Source organism: Protopterus annectens, chromosome 16.part0 (assembly GCF_019279795.1).
Source record: "Protopterus annectens isolate FY-2018-M chromosome 16.part0, PAN1.0, whole genome shotgun sequence".
Taxonomy (NCBI): domain Eukaryota; kingdom Metazoa; phylum Chordata; order Ceratodontiformes; family Protopteridae; genus Protopterus; species Protopterus annectens.
This window is the reverse complement of record NC_056750.1, coordinates 364,725,550-364,747,079: the sequence shown is the minus strand read 5'-3', so window position 1 is coordinate 364,747,079 and position 21,530 is coordinate 364,725,550. Positions and strand designations below refer to the sequence as shown.

General features: G+C 42.2%; 1 protein-coding gene across 1 annotated transcript in view; it reads left to right on the top strand.

The window, feature by feature from the left end:
• Positions 1 to 21,530, top strand: part of BRD3 (bromodomain containing 3) — a 1,106,862-nt gene that overhangs the window by 886,440 nt on the left and 198,892 nt on the right. Inside the window, exon 5 of the mRNA XM_044058393.1 lies at positions 11,143 to 11,271. Coding sequence (XP_043914328.1) covers positions 11,143 to 11,271 — 129 coding nt within the window. The remainder of the gene's footprint in view (positions 1 to 11,142; positions 11,272 to 21,530) is intronic.

Sequence of the window (21,530 nt, the reverse complement as noted above, 5' to 3'; positions counted from 1 at the left end):
GCACATCAACCAAAAAGAGATGATGGCTGTCCAGCACGCTTTGATAGCTTTCAAGCCCCTTCTCTCCCCAGGGGCTCTCCTGATCAAAACAGACAACACCACTGTGATGTGGTATATCAACAAGCAAGGAGGGACTCACTCCTACCCTCTGTGCAAGCTAGACATGACCCTTTGGCACACAGCCTCTTCCATGCAATTGCACCTGTTAGCACAATTCCTATCAGGTTCTCTCAACTCTCTGGCAGACCAATTACGCGGAAATCTTTTGGACCCACATGAGTGGCAGCTCAACAGAAGAATCTACACCCCAATAACTCAGAAATGGGGCACCCCGAAGGTCGACCTCTTTACCTCCCACATCAACCATCAGCTAAGCAAACTCTGCACCAGGGAGCATCACTGCATGGCTTGGAAAGTGGGTGCCCTGTCCTTCCCCTGGGTCAATCTATCTGTCTATGCCTTTCCTCCACTCTCTTTCATCCCTAGGGTACTGCTCAAAATAGAGGAGGAAAAACCAAGGACAATTATTATAGCTCCAGACTGGCCTTGCCAGCACTGGTACCCTTTGCTGCTCAGCCTGTCCCCACTGCCACCATGGCATCTTCCTCGGATTCCAAACCTCCTGACCCAGAGGGAAGGGGAATTCATGCATCCCCAATTGCAGAGACTCAATTTGGCAGCTTGGCTTATTCCCTAACCCCGGATCAATCTGCCAACCTCAGTAAACACGTTCCAGATGTTATACGTGAGGCCAGATGCCCTAGCACTAGAAAGTCTTATGCTGACAAATGGAAAAGGTTCTGCACATGGATCCAGTTTAAGGGAGCCAATATGCCCCAGCACTCCCTCCCTCTCATCCTGGATTACTTAGCTGACCCTACTACACAGTGGCCTCTCTTTCTCCTGTATAAAAATTCATGCCTCTCTGCTCATTTCCCCATTGAGCAGCCCCTTTTCCTCACACCCTTTGATCAAACAGTTCCTAAGAGGGGCTAGCAACTTGAGGCCACCCAGAAGAGCACCAACCCCGGCTTGGGACCTTAACATTGTGTTGGAAAAGCTCACCCTGCCCTTTTTCGAACCAGCTTCTTCTGCAGAGCTAAAATTTCTCTCCTGGAAGACCGCTTTCCTTCTGGCCATCACTTCAGCCAGAAAAGTCCCTGAGCTGCAAGCGCTCATGGCTGTGGAACCCTTCATCATCTTCCATGTTGACAGGGTATCCCTCAGAACTTAACCCATCCTTCATGCCCAAGGTGGTGACCAGTGTGGCTCTCAACCAATCCATTCATCTGCCCACCTTTTTTCCTAATCCACAGAACAAGGGGGAAAGGATCCTGCACTATGTAGATGTGCACAGACCACTCAGATTCTATCTAGACAGGACTAAATCCTTCAGAAAGTCTGATCAATTGCTAGTTAGTTTTGCTACAGGGGCAGAAGGCAAAGCCATCTCCAAACCATTTCCAAATGGATAGCACACTGCATCCATTTTTGCTACAAACAACATGGAAAGCCTCCCTCCAGGTGGGTCAGGATTCACTCCACCACAGCAGCCTCCACCACAGCAGCTTTCCTCAGAGGAGTCCCCCACCAGGGACATCCTGGAGGCTGCCACCTGGACATCTTTTCACACTTTTACCAAACATTACCACCTGCCTCTCTTCTCCAAATTCAGGACAGGGTTTGTCTCCTCAGTCTTGCAGGGCATCCTAGCCAGACCCTAGTTTCCTTGACTGCCACCACCCATTTACTCAGCTTTGGGAATCGACCCAAATGTGAGGACTGCACCAGTGAAACAGGAAGAACATAGTGCAGTTGTGTACACTTACCATAAATGTAGATGTTCGAGTGCATTAACTGTTGCAGTCCTGGTTTCCCTCCCATCCTCCTTTCTTCTTTTTCCTTACATGGGACATACTGGTATTTACTTTCTACTGGTGGGATTCTTCCACCAGAACTTGGCTACTACTTGGGGGCTTCTGACAGTTTAGGGCAAGAAAAACTGATGTAATGGCGTCTGCTGCCTTACTTTATACTACTGATGACCTAACGTCAGTCCTGAAGCGACAGCAACTGACACAGATATACTAAACCTCTGCTATTTGGGCCAGCCGAGTGCTACCCTCGGAGGGATAACCCAAATGTGATAACTGCAACAGTGAATACATTCGAACATTTACATTTATGGGAAGTGTACACAATTGTATGTACTTAGCTCATGCATTTCCTTTTACTGTCTGTGAGACCTCTATTAACCAATTTATTGGGCTTTACTTGACTGCATTTATTTTTACATGCATATTACTTTATTTTCCTTCACTCCACACTCACACACACACACATGTTAAATGCAACTCCGAGATCGCACAACAGTGAGAGAAAGGGTAAACTACAGCATGTCAGTCATGCCTGATTTGCATACTGCATCGTAGACACTAGGCATGTCAGTCACTCTGGCCACATCGGTTTATGAGTGAAACAGCCTGTGGGGGGGGGGTGGTACTGTTGTAAAACAATGGCCTTTTTGTTAGTTGGGGGTGAGAGGTTCTGGACAATTTTCTTCAGTCATTTCAGAGCAGCAGCCAGCAAGTCTGTATGTTTTGAGGACATTTTTCAGGTGTCCATTTACCATGAGCCATTGCTTTCATTAGTAGTAGATCTAGTATGGTTGACACTTTGCTCACGTGTACTTTACAGCTCTTTGTTCAAACCTGGAATTAAAAATGTCTAATCTTTCTTTTTACAATCTAATGTGAACAGTACACTGCTTTTTTAACTGTAAATTGTTTTCTCACTTAGATTAAACTTATTCGAACAGTTACTGCACTTGATCTTGGCCAAAATTGTGTAGTACAAAAGTTCATAGTTTTATCCTGTTGAGTTTGAAGAATTTTTCATCACTTTCGATAAGAACCTACTTTTGGCAGACGTTATTCACAAGCGTTTCTCCCCACAATGTTTTTGGCCAAATCTAGATTTTTGCCATTTAGAGTATCTAAAGAGCTTTGCTTAATGGTTCCTTTATGTAGTCTGGTTTCTTGATATATTTCATTGCTAAAAATGTAGATATAATTAAAATGGCTGCTGTTTGTCACCTTTGCTGGATGGAGGACCGCCCTAAAAATATAGTTCAGTTGTCCTGCCTCATTTTATTCCAGTTCAGCTGTTAGTGGGTACTGTTTGTCTTGTCTTTTCAGCTTTTCCCGGTTAGGGTCGCCACAGCGGAACTCCAGTCCACTAATGATTGGAAGTCAATTTTTATGGTGCCAAGTTGCCAGCCCGACACCCAACCTTCAGCAAAGGCACGCCTATTCAGGCATGTCTTTCGGAGGCCACTCGACCGCGGGAAGGGCATGCAGACTCCACACAGAAGGCACTCCAGCCGAGAATCGAACAGGAGAACCACTTGCTGTGAGGCAGCAACGCTACCTGTGTACCACCGCGGCTTAATCTTACAAAGTCAAAATGAGTGATAAATTTGATATGACCATTTTGTCTTTGCATTAGTAAATGATAAAAGTAATGTTTGATATAGTTATCCGTGATCTTAACTGTGTTTTTTGTATGACTGTTTTTAGTGCAAAGTTTTTACATCACATCAAATTTTGCTTCAGTGTGCATTATGTGAGAAGACCGTGTGTTTTCTTGTTTTTTTTTCCCCCTTTTCTCCACTGTGGTGCAGTCATAATTTTGTTTTTGGGGATGGGTGCAGGGGGCTTGATTGCATAGATTTTTCAGCTCATTTTTTTCGAAAATGAATTTTCTGTAAACAGCTTTACTAAAAAAGATAAATCATGGCTCACAGTTAATCCGTTTGATATTTGTAGAAAAATACAGGAGGATGGATAAGGCATTGCTCAGGAAGAACAGACTAGACATTATAAACTAGATCAAAAAGATGTAACGTTTTAGTGGTTGTTTAAACTACTGAGCATGGGAGTCTGCCTCAGCCAACCTGACAGTAAATTTCAGAGGTGCAGGCCTTGGCAAGCAAAAGAACAAGTACCTGTATATTCTAAAACATCTGTTCACAGTTGGTAGCCAAGCACTCAACTAGTAAAATAAAAGTGCCCTAGTTTGGTACCTGTAGCCCTAATGGACCGGGGTAACTTGTGATTGCTTGATGTGTATAACCTATATCCTAACCGTACATTTTTTGGGGTTATTGTTACATCAGAAGTATTTTGGTAAATTTGGGATAAGCATGTCTAGGCTTAAAATGTCTCTTGAGCCAATGACTTGGTAACCACCTATGAACTTGTAAAAACTTTGCTGTCCACAGGTACACAAGTTGGACAAAAAAATCAGTTGTGTACTTCCATCAACTCAATCTCTGACTTCTGATGGAATCTGAGTTTGAGCAGATTAAAACGCTTAACTTGTCAGTTGTTTCAATAAACTCAAGCTTTGTAGGGGAACATCATTCTTTTGGTATGCTCTAGTCATGCCTCCATAAAACCTGCAACCTCAAGATGGCTGACTGAAGAGCCTAGAAGTGCTAGTAATAGGTCAGTAGTTTGACCAAAGGTATGTTACGGCTAGATGGACCAAGACCTGAGGTGTAACAGCACATTGTGTAATTGTTAGCCAGTTTGGACTGGGCAAAACTGACATTGTCTGATGGTAACCCACTGTACCAGTAAGTAGCTTCGCTACAGAGTTCTGCCTTAACTGCAGTTAATGCACTTCTGACACCAGGAGCCCTGGGTGAAAGTCATTAAAGTAGGCCAAGTGTGGGGATACTAAGTCACGTTCCTCTGCATGAAGATCTGCAGATGGAATTGGATGCCTAATGAGGGCAGTGTTCCTAAAAGGGAAGCAGGATAATTAGATGATGTGTGCAACCTGTGTCTTGCCGTGTCAGCCTAGCAACAAAATTACTTCTAATCCAAATTATGTACCTTTGAACCAGATTGTAGTTTGTCCCCATTGCAGGCTAAAATTAGAGTTAAAACTGGTGCAGTTTAAATCCTGTAAAGTGATGTGAATAACTGTGACAGCTATTTTTGACCATCTAATTGTGAATGCATTCCATGTCACCGTATACCTTAGTAACAGCAAAGGGGAGAGGTAAAGCTTTTTGTCAACAACGCAGCAATAATGTTGCAGACCTCCCCCCAAATGATGTCTTCCAAGGGAAGAATGTATATTGAAAACAACAGTAGACCCAGAAATTAATCCTGTTAGGCAAGAGAGTTTGTGGTGAAGGTATGGCTACTACTCTGAGCTTGTCTGGAGTGATTGGTAGACCATTTTCAGACAACTGCAGTGTTTCAACAGTAGTATTTAAAATGGTATGATAGGATTCTGTGGCGTCAGACACTGATGAGAGATGAGATAAAACCAAAACTGGATAGTGGGACTGGTCCCTTGCTAAAGACCCTAACGAGGGCAATCTCTGTACTATGTGCAGACCAGAAACCAGATTGGAAAGGCATTTGTTTCTGCAGCTGAGCTCAAAACCAGTTAGTTTACATTGAGGGTTTTTTTCTGCATGTTGGTGGGAGCAGAGGGCTGATTCAACCCATCCGAGTTGGGAACTGCTGGTGGAGGGATTATTGTGTGTTTATCTGGTTCACCTGAGAGCTTAACTGCATAAAAGTTTTTTATCCTGCTGGTATAAAAGCTGTGTATATTAAGCAGACCTCTCCAGTTTAAAATCCTCGATAAGAAACACTCTCCATAGTCTCCCACTGTTTATAGCTGCTTGCAGAACTGTCAGTTTGTGCAGAGGGCAGCAGCACTGCAGATCATCTAATAGTATACTACTAAACACTCACTTAGACCTTTAAGTGACTCTCCCCTACTCCTTCCCATCTGCTAAAATTGTAGTATAATGGATAGGTGCTCTCTGTCATCTCTGTTTCTGGCCTGGTGGATATGGGCGTCCTGAGGCAGTGTATTAACTGCTTCATGTTCACTGGCAACCATTTAATTTTGGAACATACAAACAGTGTGTGAGAGATGAAGATACGCAATGTTACTGGAAGCAAACCTCTCTCATACACACAGAAAATGCAAACCAGGTTGTCAGTGTTGCACCCAAAACATTCACTACCAACACTAAGGAACAAACACATGGACCCACATATGCAGAAGTACTCACTTGTAATCTACCTAAATCCTCAAGACTTCCTAAAAGCATTTCTTAGTGGCCCCCATGCACGCACAAAAAAAGACAGCACGTCACGCAACACCTAACTCTGAAAATCATAGTAATCCTGCTTCCAAGCCCATAAAGCAACATACCACACAGCCAAACACTAGTTATTGGGGATTCCATTGGAAGACGTACTGTTCCTCTTGCTAGGCTAAACAAGGAGAAGATCACAGTGAGCTGTCTGTCAGGATCCACCAGATGACGCATGCACTTAGGTCTTTAAACCACAAATACCGGTATGATACAGTTAAAGTCCTTGTGGACGTAAATGACCTGAGATGTGCCTCACTGGACTACATGAAAAGACATAATGGAGCTCTCTCTCCCAGGTGAGTATGAATCTAGCCTTGAGTAGCATCCTACCTTCACCAGTGATGCCACAGTACCAGCAAAGAAGGATTGACTTCAACAATTGACGTAGTTTCTAGTGTCGCAACAAGGGGATCCGGTATCTGTCAGCCTTGGGAGACATGATTGAGAAACCATGATGCTTTGCCAGGGATGGTTTGTACTTGTCACCATTTCTGGGTACTGGCAAAAACTTTATTCCCATAGTGCTTTGATTTTTTGTTATGTTGGAGGGTTTAAAAACACTAATGACTACTTAAAGGTACTCCTGCTTAATGCCAGGAGTTGAAATAAAAAGATGCACTCCCTGGAAGCTCTCCTCACCCTGGAGAACTCAGAGATATGTGCAGTCACGGAAACATGGTTCAGAACCTTAGAAAGCAGCCCGGATATCAAAGGCTACAATGCCTATTATATATTTAGAAATCCCCCTCAGCCAAGGGTAAAACAGAGGGAAGAGGTGTCTGTGTTCATATACGACAATTACACTGCTAGACTGGTCCAACAAAATGACTCGCTTGAGCTGCCCCATGACCAACTAACCATAGGTGCGATCCCCAATCATATCCTTGCTACCTGTAGATCCCCTAACATGAGTTTGGAAAACCACACCATCTACCTAAACCTACTGGTATCTCGTAACATTCAGCCTAACACCATATTTATCGGTTACTTCAACTACCCCTCCATAAACTGGGTGACTTGCATGACTTGTAATTCACTTGCTCAGAGGTTTTTGGACTTTGTCAGTACAAACACTGGAGCAATTAGTTAGCTTCCCAGCTAGAGGTACGCATATCCTAGATGTAGTTATAGGGAATATAGTGGGATGCTGCTCTCTCTTTCTCTCGTGCATCAACTCCTCCCTGGTAAGATCTGACTACAAAATCTTCTTTAGGATTAACTAGAAACCTCATCAAATTCCAAATCTGTTAACTTTAAGGCCAGTTACCTCAAACTGTGACAGCTCATTAAACTTCCGAGCCCTTCCAAACCCAGATGACTCTGAGGAGTAATATGAGCTGTACACACAAGCACTGTGCATCCACATTCATAGCCAAATAGAGGAGGCATTACCTGTCCAAGTCAAACCTATGATTACTGGCAAAAATAAACCACCCTGGTGGACCCCTAGCATAAATAGGCTATGTAACAAAAGAAAAAAAATTTTCTCCAAAGCCAAGAAAGAACAGGAAAACAATGCAAAAAGCGATTCACCTGTCTAAATAAATAAAGAGCTGGTCAAATCTGCCAAAGCAAACTGAGGCAAAGATAACTTTCCAGGTGAAAGATAGCCATAAGGCTTTTTTAATTGGGTTTGTAACCTCGGGGGAAATGCTCAGTAATGTGCAGAGTTAATCATGAATGGCAACACTTGCACCTAGCCAGAAACAGTAACAAACTTGCTGGCTGACAACTTCAGTTCAGACCCCCCCCCCCCCCCAAATCACCTCCTCTCACACCCAAATAAATACCACAACTGTCCCACTACCAGTCATTACGAGGGAACAGGTCCTTACTGCGCTCACAAAAGCCAAAAACACAGCCTCCATGGGTCCAGATAACATTTCTGGATGCTTCATAAATAGCTTAAAGCAGAATCTGTCAGGGCCACTAGAAAACCTTTTTAACCGCAGCCTCTGGGCAGGCTTTTTTCCAGAGAAATGCAGGACTGCATCAGTTGTCGTCCTGCACAAGGGGGCCCATCAACTGATCCAGGGAACTACAGACCCATAAGCTTGACCAGTCTTATCTGCAAGGTCATGAAGAGAATTTTCATGGACATAACCTATGAACTTTCCAACCACTAGATCAGAATCAGTTTGGCTTGTCAAAGAGAGGTCTTGCCTGCTCAGTCTGGTGCATTCGAGAAAGTCGCCAGGGCCGTGGATGAAGGTAAAATGGTACACATCACTTACCTAGACCTGGCCAAAATTTTCGACACAATCTCTCACTTTGGGGGATCATAGATAAACATACTGAGTGAGGCATAAACCCTTGCGTCAGTCTTGGGACCCCCTCCTGTTTGGTATGTACTTCTCTGAAGTGAAGGCCAGTGTCTGAGGCCTCTGGCTCACCAAGTTTGTTGACTAAGCTGGGAGCAGACATTGAATCCTCAAACAGTGTTGACATCCTACAAATAGGTATAAAATGATTGGTGCCAAAACCATTGTCTGAGACTTGATGGTAAAAATGCATAATCTTACCCTTTGGTAAATCAGATATCCCTTGCAAATTATAATATTGATAGTACACCCCTAAATGCAGACCCAGTGGTGAGGGACCTAGGAACACAGGTAGATAGTAAGCTAAACTTTGATCACAAGGTAGCAGGTAACTATGGCAGTGAGGAAATCCTTCTGTGTGGCTCAACATAAGTAAAGGCATAGCATCAAAATCAAAGGAAGTCATAGTGCCATTGTACTCTGCCCTCAACAGGCCCTAATCTAGTGCAGTGCTCCCTTTTGCATGCACCTAAACAGGCACTTAAACCAGTTGGAGTGGCCCCAGTGGTTTCTCACTAAAAAAAAAATACAAAGCACAAGACATACGTCTTGTGTAGACCGACTAAAGGCCCTAGCTGTTTACTTTGTCTCATATCGTTTGAGAGGTAGCTTAGTTCTGACCTACAAGGCATTCTCTGATCCACCCCTAATGAAAATGTTACTTATTTGCAAGAAAAATTATACAAAGGTTATGCATTCCATGGACCTGAACCTTATTTGTGACTAACAGAACTTGCTGGAGAGAGCGATTCTTATCCCAGGGACTACCTTGTCTAGGGAATAAACTTCCCATCTTCATAAAACAAAGCCCGTCCCTCACGGTCTACAAAAAAATGTGGATAAATAGATGGGGAATTGTAAATTCACTCTTGTGGTACTTCCCGTGTCCCTTATGGACAGAAACTGTGTGTAAAGTGGTCAGGGCTCCAAAACCACCCCATCCCTGGGGAATTAAGATATAATACTGTCATATCTTGGGTATTATTGGCTAGGCTTGTAAAAGTTCTTGTGCAGTTAGCCTAGTAATAACCTATGAACCTATGGATGATAATTACAAGATTCCTGTTGTATGCAAACCACCTTCTCAAGAACCTTGCCAGAAAACTGGTTCCACTATAATGAAATCATCAGGATATAAAGCAGTCTTTTTAAGGTTTAAAATAACTGTTGCCTCCTTCAAAACTGATGGAAAAACACCATCCGTATGTAAGGTGCATTTGATTTGGTAAAGGACTGAACCCAACACTTGCAGAATTGTACAAACCTGGTAAGGTTTGCATTCAGCCTACTGATAGCAGTCTATCTACTGGAGATGAAACAGAGAGTCATATAGTCAGATAGTGAAAGCTTACACCATCTGCCAGATGATGCATACTCCAAGTAAGAATGCATGAGCCTTGTGAGTCATTTTGGGTTACCCCTTCTCAGAGTGATGCAAGCTTTGCAGCAATGTTCTTAGCATCCAGTTCAATCTCAACCAGACAAAAAATTCCAGGGGGTGAGACAGATTATTCTGCCCACCCATAATTGAGTGGCAGGCCTGTTTATCAGTGCTTAGCTCACCCAAGACTCATTTAAAAACTTAAGGAAGATGTCTGCATGCCATACCAAACTCATTGTCCAGTAAAAGCTTGTCCTTCAGCAGACAAGCATGAATGCCACCTGTGCTGTAAGCTTTGAGCAGTCGTATTAGAGGAATGTTTTAAAGGAAAGCTTGGTATAAAACTATGTGCCATATCTGTTTTTTTCACTAGATTTTTGCTAGATATGAGTCTGCATTTGACTACCTGTTGTTACCATTAAGAAAGTCAAAATTTTTCTCGAGTTCATTTCATTTGTGAAATACATCCGTACAGAGTCCAAGCCAGATGGGTAACAAGTGAAGGTTCAGAGCTGTCTTATGTTCAGTATGCAATCTCTCAAACTTTGTACTCAAAACAGTGTTATTTTCAAAGATCTTGGACAGTGTCTGCTGTTCATTGTTCTTATGTTTTATTTAAATAAAAGCTCTAACAACTGTCTGTTTTATTCATAACGGTCACCTGTAAAACGCACCTTTTTCTTTTTTTTTAATTGAAGGGTCATTGCTTGAATCTCGGGTAAGAAAGAAAATGGATCAATAAGGATGCCCTCGCATTTATGCCAGTAGCCACTAGTCTGTTATACATGATATATTCTTTGTTGTAACCATTTGAAATCTGATGTCCAGTTTGCCTTTTGTGGATTATATTTCTGGGTGTGAAAACTCACCCGACTATCCTGTGCATTAGGAAATTAAGTTATTGTAGGCACTGTTCATAATGAGTTTCTTTTTTCTATGATTGAGTGTGTGGCCATAATGTTTTGGTATAATTTCCATCTTTATTTTTTGCAGAGCGTGCACTTGTATATTAACATTTACTTGGTCCGACAATTTAGCATACAAGGGTTTAAAGTTTTATTGCTTTTTGTGTTTCTGTAGTCATAATCTTCTCAGAAGTCTTGAATACTGTGATAAACTGTGCAATGTCATAGATATGATGAAATTAATCATTTGTAACTTACCCACAGTAGTGCATGGGTTGTTAGTAAATCTACTTGTGTTCGTTTGTGTATATGGTATATATGGACATTTGCTTTCCTTCGTAGCTGTCACAGGGAAAAAGCAAGCATCAAAATCTAAGGAGGAACTAGCACAGGAGAAGAAGAAGGAGTTGGAAAAAAGACTACAGGATGTGAGTGGACAGCTGAACAATAACAAGAAACCTCCTAAAAAAGGTAGATGTGGAATTTCACCAGACAGTTGCGGCCCAACACCAAAGCCGTCTTGTTGAAAAAGTTTTTAGTCCACTGTCTAAAGAAGAATTTACAGAATCCGGTACGCTTAGGACAGATGTAGCTGAACAGTTTCTCCAGCGACCTTGCAGGAATTTTATTTTCCGGTGATGTCCCTGGAGTGTGTGGGATGCATATATCTGCAAATTGAAGTATGAGTGTTTATTTTAAACGTGCATGACAGATGCATTGAATACAGTGTGGAAAACCAGGTGATGTTCCATTGCAGGGTGTTAGACAGGTTGCCCTTTGAATCACTTACTAAAAGTTAATTTACTACAAAAGCTGTGTTCTGTCAGCGGTACATTTCCTAAGATATAAGTGGTATGAGTTAGCCTGTAAAATCCATGAAATATGCATCAGACAGAAGAAAGATCTCTTCTGGCTAACACTGTTAACGTAAAGTTATTGCTCAGGAAAGACAGACTGAGCTAATTAATGGATGTATTCTGGAAAATTAGGTGTTTGGGTCCGTCTTAAATTTTGTGCAGAATCCAGAGGAAATGTTGCTATGCAGGTACTACATAGGCATCTTGCAGTTCTGTCCGAACAGCCATTAGAAATGGGTTGAAGTTCTGGCAAAGTCCTAACCGACTGGAAGGGTTATACTCATTTTACATGTGCCATTGCACTTCTATTACCTTCAATTTGCTACACTTGGCTCAGTGCCAGCAGCTTCCTAAGTGTTGAACATCTATGCAGGAGTATCTTGTTTACTGTTGTGAATGTGGTGGCTTCATGGGTTTAAAAATCACTTATTTATTTTTCAACCCATGAAAAAAGTAGTGTCTTGCAATTTTTGTGGAAGTCTTTGTGTGGATTTATATATTTTGAATAGAATAAAGAGCTTTGTGTGGATTTATAGATTATGAATAGAAGAAAACAATATTAAGCATGTTTTGTGGAGAGCAGATTCTTCACAAATGAATGTTAAAAGTTCAAGATGCTTTGCAGGGGGTTCATTTTGGTTGTTTATCATTTGTGTGGGAAACTGTTATATGTAAAACTTTTTCATTATTCTGAATCCCATGTTATACCAAAATAATTTAAGTTTAAAGGAAGCACTATCTCAAGTAGTGGGATATGAACAGAGGTAATTAAATGGCGACCATTATTTTTACACCAAAGGAACTGGGTGAATTACTGTGACTTTAACACAAGCCACTGTTTGCTGCCCTTGGTCTTATCGGCAAGGTGGTCAGTAGTCCCCTGCAGTTAGTGTTTATTAAATCTGGCAGCTAATAATTACTGAGAGATTTGGTATTACCGTACTGCAAGTCATTGTCCAGTCTAGCCAGCAGTGTTTACCGCTGTCTTGTCTGGGGACGTTTTGGTGTGGGACGTTTAGTCATATTAAAGTAAATCCATTAATATGGCTGCAGAAAGATTGTCTTGGTATGCACCTTTCTGCCCATTTCCTTGCTTTTTAGTCTAGATGATGATCTGATGTTCATCGTGTTACACTGCTGCAGTCATTACACTTGGGTTATCCTGCCGTCAGGTGTTTCCCCAGTCGGCCTGAGTTCCAAAGTCTTGGTCCGGCATCGGTTGCTGTCGCCTCCTCCCTGACGTCAGTGCGACAGGGGTATATAATATGCAGCCGACACCATTTTCTAGAGTCTTTCTTGCTGTGCGCTGCCCGAAGCAAAAGCAGTTCGCAAGTGCCGGTCGGCCGTCTCCTGAGATTTTCATTCCGAATCCAGAACCGAAGTCTTCTACAAAGCTAAGTACCCCGTTGAGGAAACTTTTTGTTGCCTCAGACCGATGTCAGTAAAAGTTAATAACTGTATTTCTTCTGGGAAGGAAATACCTCATAAGGATTTCCATTTCTATTGTATCCCATGCCTAGGCCCAGACCACGACGTCACTGGTTGTCGGTTTTGTGCTAGGTTTAACAAGCGCACTATTAAACGTCGGTTCGATTTTGCCCGACATTATTTTGGTAGAAAATTAAATTATACCATGTCGTCGGAACATCCGACCAGAATACACAAAAAGCGCAAAGACAAGGATAGGCATCCGAGGCCCAAAACTGACGACGAAGCCTCTTCTAGGCCAGTCGCCTGTTCTCCGGTTTTCAGCAAGGCGCCTTCACAGCCACTGACGACTGCTTCTGTAGAACCACAGGCCGCCTTTGACTCCCACGTGGAGATGGCTGGGCCTTCAGACGCACAAGTTATTCAGCCTACCGAGACTAACCTTTCAGAGGGATCCGGAGTAGCTGAGCAACCCACAGCTTCAGAGGGTGTCTTCAGACCTACTCAGTTAAGCATTAAACCCTCAGCTAAGTCTAAGCCTCCTTTAAAATCAAAGAAACTAATACAGCACTCTGCAGGGCAGGCCTCCATGCCTAAGAAACAAATGCTCAAAATGGCCGAAGACCTAATCACTCTGATCAGGCGGTCCCATCCCCCTCCTGATAAATGGCCTAGACAGGATGCAGACTATGACTCATCCGACCAGGTGTCCATCTCTTATGATTAATCCTCATACAGGATACTCTTTTCCCACTTATGAGGATTCTGATGCTGAGAAATCAGTTCCATCAGCCTCACCGCCTGAGGACTACTCCTTTGGGGAAACCCTACATACCATGAGGGAGCATTTCCACTGGGAAGGCCAGGATTACTCAGAATCCAAGAAAAGGCTCAGAGACTTCCTTTTATTACCTCAACACAGACCCCTTGCTATTCCGCCAGTGTTAGATATTGTGGATGATGTGTATACTGAATCCAGCTTAAATCCTGATTCCTTACCTCCAGCCCCTGTTAAACCTGATAGATACTACGGAGTCCCTGAGTCACACAAATTTCTGTATAAAAGCCCTGTAGCTGACCCTGAAACTATTTCTCAGGGACCCAAAGGAGTCAAGGCCTCATCAGCCAAAAATCCAATTCCCTCTGACAGAGATTCCAGAGCATTCGACAGATGGGGAAAAAAAGTATATACGTCTGCAACTTTAGCAATGAGAGCCTTAAATTGCCAGTTTCACATGCTAAAATATCAGTTTTTACTGTCTCAGTTAAAACAAAAAATGCTTCCAGAATCAGATCCTCCTAATTTTAAAGAAATGCAGGATTTATTGCATGCAGCTGTGCAAGTGGGAAAGCATACTTTGCAATGTGGATTTGATTCTCTAGAGGCCTCCTGCAGAGCAGCAGTTACAGGCTCTGTCATTAGAATACATGCTTGGTTAAAAGAACATACGTTACCAGATCATGTTAAAGCAAAATTATTGGATGCACCTTTGCAGCAGGATGTGTTATTTGGAGTCAAGACAGTAGAGGTATTAAAGAAAATGGAGGATAAGGTAAAATCTATGCAAACGGTGAAGGATGTCTTAGGTTCAGCCTCCTAGATTTAGCAGGAACTGGCCAACTAAGAATTAGTCCTTTCCAATTAGAGACAGACCTCAAAGGGGAAGATACAGACGTCCAAGAGGTAGAGGTCAAACACAAGGTCGCTTATAGGCCTCGACAATGGGTTGCATCAGGCCAGAAAGAAGGGGAAGACAGGCCCCAACCATATAAAAAGCAGCTCCAATGACTTCCCACTACAGCTGCCAAACAAATCCCTCTTGGCAGCCCCCTTGGGAGGAAAACTGGCACTCTTCTACCACAACTGGCAAATGATCACCAAAGACAAATGGGTTCTCAACATTGTATTTTAAGGTTACAGGTTCCACTTTCACACTCTGCCAAGGTTAAAAGGAATGTCAAATCTGCCACCAAATCAATGGGCAGAGGCTCAAAAACAAATTACAGCACTCATGGATATGAGAGCTATTCAAAAGGTACCATCACAGGAGCAAGGACAAGGGTTTTACTCAAGACTCTTTCTGGTACCCAGAAGGGACAAAGCCTGGAGGCCCATTCTGGATCTTTCATCTCTAAACACTTAACTGGATGTTCCGAAATTCAAAATGTTGACACTACAGCAGCTTCTTCCCATGCTGGGCAAGAAAGCTTGGCTCGTGACTTTGGACCTCAAGGAGGCATACCTGCATGACCCTATCAGACAAAACTGCAGAAGATACCTCAGATTCATAGCTGGTTCAATGCACTACCAATTCTCTACGCTGCCCTTTGGTTTATCTACTGCGCCCAGGGTCTTCACAAAGTGCCTGGCACCAGTATTTGCATTTTGCAGACAGAAAGGAATTCAAGTTTATCGGTACCTGCACGGCTGCCTAATTCAATTGCCTGGAGTACACAGTAAACAAAAAGAAATCAAAACTAGTGCCCTCACAAGAGATTATATTCCTGGGTGCCAGCTTGAACACAATGGCCCAGATGGCTTATCTCACACCAGACAAGCAAGGACAACTGACTCAGTACTTTCAAATGATGGCAACAAAGACCCAACTCCCTGCAAGAAAAGTTCTGCAGGCCTTGGGTTACATGGCTTCCTGCATACTGCTAATACCATATGCCAGACTGCATATGAGGAAACTACAATGGTACCTAAAGAATGTATGGTCTCAACACTGTCAAAGTTTGGAAACAGTTATACCACTAATCCTTTGCCTTCAACAGGAGTTTCAATGGTGGGCTCAAGCTTGTCACCTCAGCAAGAGACAGCCTTTTACACAACCCACAGCCAGGCAAACACTGACAACAGATGCATCGGATTACGCCTGTGGAGCACACATGGCAGGCAAATGTATTCAGGGCACATGGCCCGCAGAACAAATGCATCTTCACATCAATCAAAAAGAGATGCTAGCTGTACAAAATGCCCTTATAGCCTTCAAGGACCTGCTGCATCCAGGATAACTACTGCTAAAGACAGACAACACCACAGTTATGTGGTACATAAGCAAGGGGGCACTCACTCCTACCCCCTGTGCAGACAAGCCATGACCGTGTGGAACACAGCTATAAACCTTCAAGTTCATCTGCAAGCACAATTCCTGCCAGGAGAGAAAAACACTCTTGGCAGACGACTTAAGCAGAAACATCATGGATCCTCACAAATGGGAATTGAATCCACAAATATTCAGAATTATAGCACAGAAATGGTGGAGCCCGGACATAGATCTGTTTGCATCCCCAATAAGCTGCCAGCTACATAAATTCTGCACAAGGAGTTACCATCCACAAGTATGGAAAGTGGATGCCCTCTCATTCAGCTGGGAGAACCTACAAGTATACACGTTCCCACCACTACCTATCCTGCCAAAGGTACGTATAAAAGCCAGGCAAGAAGAGCCAAAGATGATTCTGATTGCACCAGACTGGCCACGCCAGCACTGGTACCCAATCTTAAGGGGCTTAGCACAAGAACCACCCTGGATTTTGCCTTAAATCCCACATCTGCTGACTCAGCACAACAATCCTATACTACACACCCAGCTAAAGACCTTAAACCTAGCTGCATGGAAGATTCCTTAGTCAAGCAAGCAGTGCCTCTCTCCAAAGCTGTTATGGATGTCATTCTGGAGGACAGAAGGCCTAGTACCAGGAAAGCCTATTCGGATAAATGGAAGAGATTCTGTGCCTGGAACCAAGCTCACAGCCTTGACCCTCTTGTCCCAAACATTCCTCAGATACTACAATACTTAACTGAGATGCTGGACACAAAGGCCTCTCCTTCTCATCCATCAAGATCCACGCCTCTGCCATCTCTGCTCATTACAACACGGATCCACCAGTTTTTTGTCATCCTCTGTTAAAACAGTACCTCAGAGGGGCTAAAAATATAAAACCGCCCCATAGCACCTACTCCAACTTGGGACCGCAACATTGTTTTGGAAAAACTAACTTTACCTCCTTTTGAGACAGCTAACGCAGCAGAATTAAAATATATCTCTTGGAAAACTGCTCTGCTCCTGGCAATAACATAAGCACGAAGAGTTTCAGAATTACAGGCACTAATGGCAGTGGAACCTTTCCTCTTTAAGAACTAATCATACGTTTATGCCAAAGGTGGTATCCAAACTATTCACCTGCCAACTTTTTATCCTAAACCACAGAATAAAGGGGGGAGAGACTATTGCACTCTTTGGACATTCACAGGCAGTTACTCTTCTACTTGGACAAAACCAAAACTTTCAGAAAATCTGAGCAATTATTGGTAGCATATGCTGCAGGAGCACAGGGAAAAGTCATTTCAAAACAGACTATTTCAAAATGGATAGGACATTGTATATGTTTCTGCTACACATACCATGGAAAACCTGTACCTAGCAGCATTAGATCTCACTCCACCAGGGCAACAGCCACTTCAACTGCCTACCTCAGGGGAGTACCCACCAAGGATATTTTGGAAGCAGCAACTTGGAGTTCTGTACATACCTTCACCAAGCATTACCATCTGCCTCTATACTCTAAATCCAGAGCTAGCTTCGCCACTGCAGTGCTGCAGGGCCTTATAGCCACCCCTAATGCCTTATAGAACCAGCCACCCTACCTCAGCTTTGGGATTCTACCCAAGTGTAATGACTGCAGCAGTGAGACACGATGAACATAGTACCGTTTTGTACCTACCATAAATGTAGATGTTCGAATGTATACACTGCTGCAGTCTAGGTTACCCTCCCTCCTTCCCCTCTTACTGGATGGTACATACTTATGTCTTCTACCCTTACTACCTATGGGGAGTATTTGCTGGTAGCTAGAAGTTGTTTTTTGCTTTTCTTATGTATGTTTTATTAGCAATTGGAATTGCCTACCTATGTAGAGGCACCTGACATCTGGGGCAAGAAAAACTGAAGAAAATGGCGTCGGCTGCATCTTGTATACCCCTGTCGCCCTGACATCAGGGAGGAGGCGACAGCAACCGATGCCGGACCAAGACTTTGGAACTCAGGCCAGCTGGGTAACCGCCTGACGGCAGGATAACCCAAGTGTAATGACTGCAGCAGTGTATACACTCGAACATCTACATTTATGATAGGTACAAAACTGTACTTTTTGTATTACATTTCCTGATTTATCGTTTCCTTCATTTGTGGATATCTACTTACAGGTTTTGGTATGTGCCACTTCCCAGGGTATTCTTTTTAGACTTTGCTGATTTTATTGAGGTGCAGTACTCATGTACTTTCTTGCTTGGTATACCTAGTTATTTTCAGTAAATTTGTCTTCTGTTTGCATTTTTTTTTTAGTGTTTTTTTTTTTGGTGGGGGGGGGGGGGTTAATTTGCTGTCCCTTCCAAGTGTTACAAAGGTGTGCATGCTGAAATTGCCCAGTACTATTTCCTTGTGTTTTTACCCAGAATCCTTGGATGATTTTGGTCGTCCTTTGTTGTACTGCACAGGTTCTATGCCAATCCTTTCATAGGTGCAGGCTTCCGATGTACTGCAGGTGAGGGCAAAATTATAGCCTTTTCACTGGAAAGATCATATCAGTCTTCTGATCTCTTCTCCCCTCTAATTTTTTTCCTTTTCCTTATGTACCTGAACTTTTCTTCTCAGCTTTATGCACTGTTCATTTGCACTCTTTAAATACATATAAGATTTTCACTTAAACTGCAGACTACATTTTCATCACAGAGCCATTATTCAGCTGAGTATCAGAACAGACAACTCATGAAGATCCAAGGTCTACTAGCTATGCAGAGTTTGAAGTACTGTCATTAGATATAACTTTTTTTTTTCAGTCTGATGTGTATTTTTTGCCTTTAATTTTAAGTCCTCATGCCTTGAACAGCTGTCCCTACATTTTCAAATTCTTCCTCACTTAGTGCGATTTTTTTTAATTAAATCTTGACTAAACTGTTGCAAAATAAATGTTCTTTTGACAAGAGCATAACCAGATATTAACTTCAAGGGAATGGTAAATAATCACAGCCTGATTTCATCTGAGCAGTTTTTGCACTTATCTGCATTTGTCCATTGTAATAGACTTTAAACAGTACAGTTAACGTTTTCTGTCCATGTAAGCTCATGGTTACATGATCAGACTTTTATGGATGACCAAGTAAAAAGTGTAGCTAGATAAGAAAATGTAAAAACATCAATGAACATTTCTCATTGGTGAGAAATGCGACTTAAAATTCCATCGTTAACTTGCATGTCTGGTGTATGCCATCCAAAGCAGGTATATAATTGATGACCTGTGACCAAGATGGAAGGAGCACTGCCATAAATGACAAGTCCTGTGGAACTATATAAATATTGAATCAAGCCAGCAATGATATTCACTTTATATGTATATATTGCATTTTGTCATTCACTCTGTATATAGTGTCATGTAGGTGTTATGCAACTATTGTGTTTTCCCCAGGCTGAAAATTAAATGGGTCCAATGGGATCATAGTTCTACCCTGGTTAACAAATTCAAAATAAAATAAACTCGCTAACGTGTTTGAGAGAAATTCCATCAGAAATCATAAAGCAGAGCCTCGGAACCTGTATTAGCTCACTCATCTGAGTTGGGAGAGAGTTCCAGGTCGTAAAACATCTGGGTCTTAAAGATCTTAGTAAGACACAAGAACCTTAAACACCAACTTTAAACGTGCATACAGTCCACAGCTGAAAAATGAGTGATGCAGTTAAAAATGGCAGTTTAGTCATGTCACTTGAGTTCTGGACTAAATGTAGCATCTGTAGGCTGGGAGATCAAAGTATGTGCAGGCAACAAAAAGTCCTTGAATGAAGAGCTGCTTCACCCAGGTATTTTTGTATTGGATGAAAACATTTTTTTCATCTGCTCTGTCCTGGTGCTTGAGAGACAGCGTTTCACCTAGGAGTAAATTAAGATAATTTTTAATGCTAACTCTTTTGGATAAGTAATTATAGGTGGAAAAAAACAGGGTTATAGATGGCCATGTGGCCACCTGCTTGACCATAACATCTCTCTTGGCAGATTGTCTACTGATTCTCCACCAATTCCTTTGTCATCTAGGCAGTCCTGTATGGACTCAAGATGCCAGCTGGAGAAGTATAGTCAAATTGTCGGTTATAGCAGTGATGACTTTAAACTTCTCTTTTGTATGACTGCTAGTAGATGAAACACAGATGCTGAGAGATATAGTAGTGTAATACTGCAACAGTGCAGAACCTTACACTCCTTAGGGTGAGGTATAATCTAAACCGACATAAAGAAATGATGTGTAACAGGTTAACAGTAGCTTTGATAGACACCAGGTAGGCGGACTTTATAAGTGAAAAGGGGACCCCATCCTAGAGATGGTCAAGGCTGAAAAGTGTTGTTAGAACTGTAGCTTTCAGTAGCAGAATCGGTTATTGCAAAGTATTTACTTTTGTAATTGTTAATCTTAACTATGTGAGGTAACGTGAAGTGTTCATATATTTATTTTCTTTTTTTACATAGGTAAGCAAACAGTGGAGACAGATTTGAAGTAGTGCTCAGAAAAAAATTCATATGGGCTGTGGTACTTTTTGGGGAGCATACAAAGTGCATTTGCTCACAGTTTAAAAGCAGTAGATTTCTTTACGGTATAGACAACTGCAGCAGAATTTGAGACTGTGGAATGCCTTGTAAAGTGCACAGAAGGGTATCTTAAAATCTTCATTACCATTTCTTTCTTTCCATGGAGATTCACCATGAGAAAAGATCTCTCAAGTGTGTGTCACCAGATCACAAACCTTTTACTAGATGTTGTAACTGGTTTATTATTAAAATTGAGAGTTGAGATGCCCGCAGATGGAACACTCAAAATTTGGGTTTTCGAATGTCCACCTTGCTGAACATATTTGTATCAAAAGTTCATATTAGCGAATTCGCTAATATGAACTCGAAGTACTATCAGAGATCACAGTACACAGTGCGGTTAGGGTAATTCATCCCTTTCCTCACTGTAGTGCGATATTGGAGTTTGAATATATAAGTTGCATGGGGTGTGGGGGGCACACGGGGGCTTGCTCCCCTGCAAGAATGTAAAGTTTAATGTTATGCAGTACGTTTGTACTGCTGATGATAAGCACTGGTGTTCCATTTGTGCATGGTGCAAAGAAACGGTATGTCGATTCATGTCAAATCGACTTTACTGGGTTATGTTCAGAATTTACATATTCGTAAATGTCATTTCGAGAAAACATGTCGATGTTTAAGTTCAAAATGGAACTCATCGTCGACATTATGATAGTAAACCATTGTAACTCTGTAGTACATCTTCCAGTTCTATTTTTCAGTCACCACCACCCCTATGCAAGGTGCACAATATACTTGCTAGTGTCTGTGACCCAACTACATAATTTTTGTCTTAAATTTCTTTCTGTTAGCAATTTTTCTGTA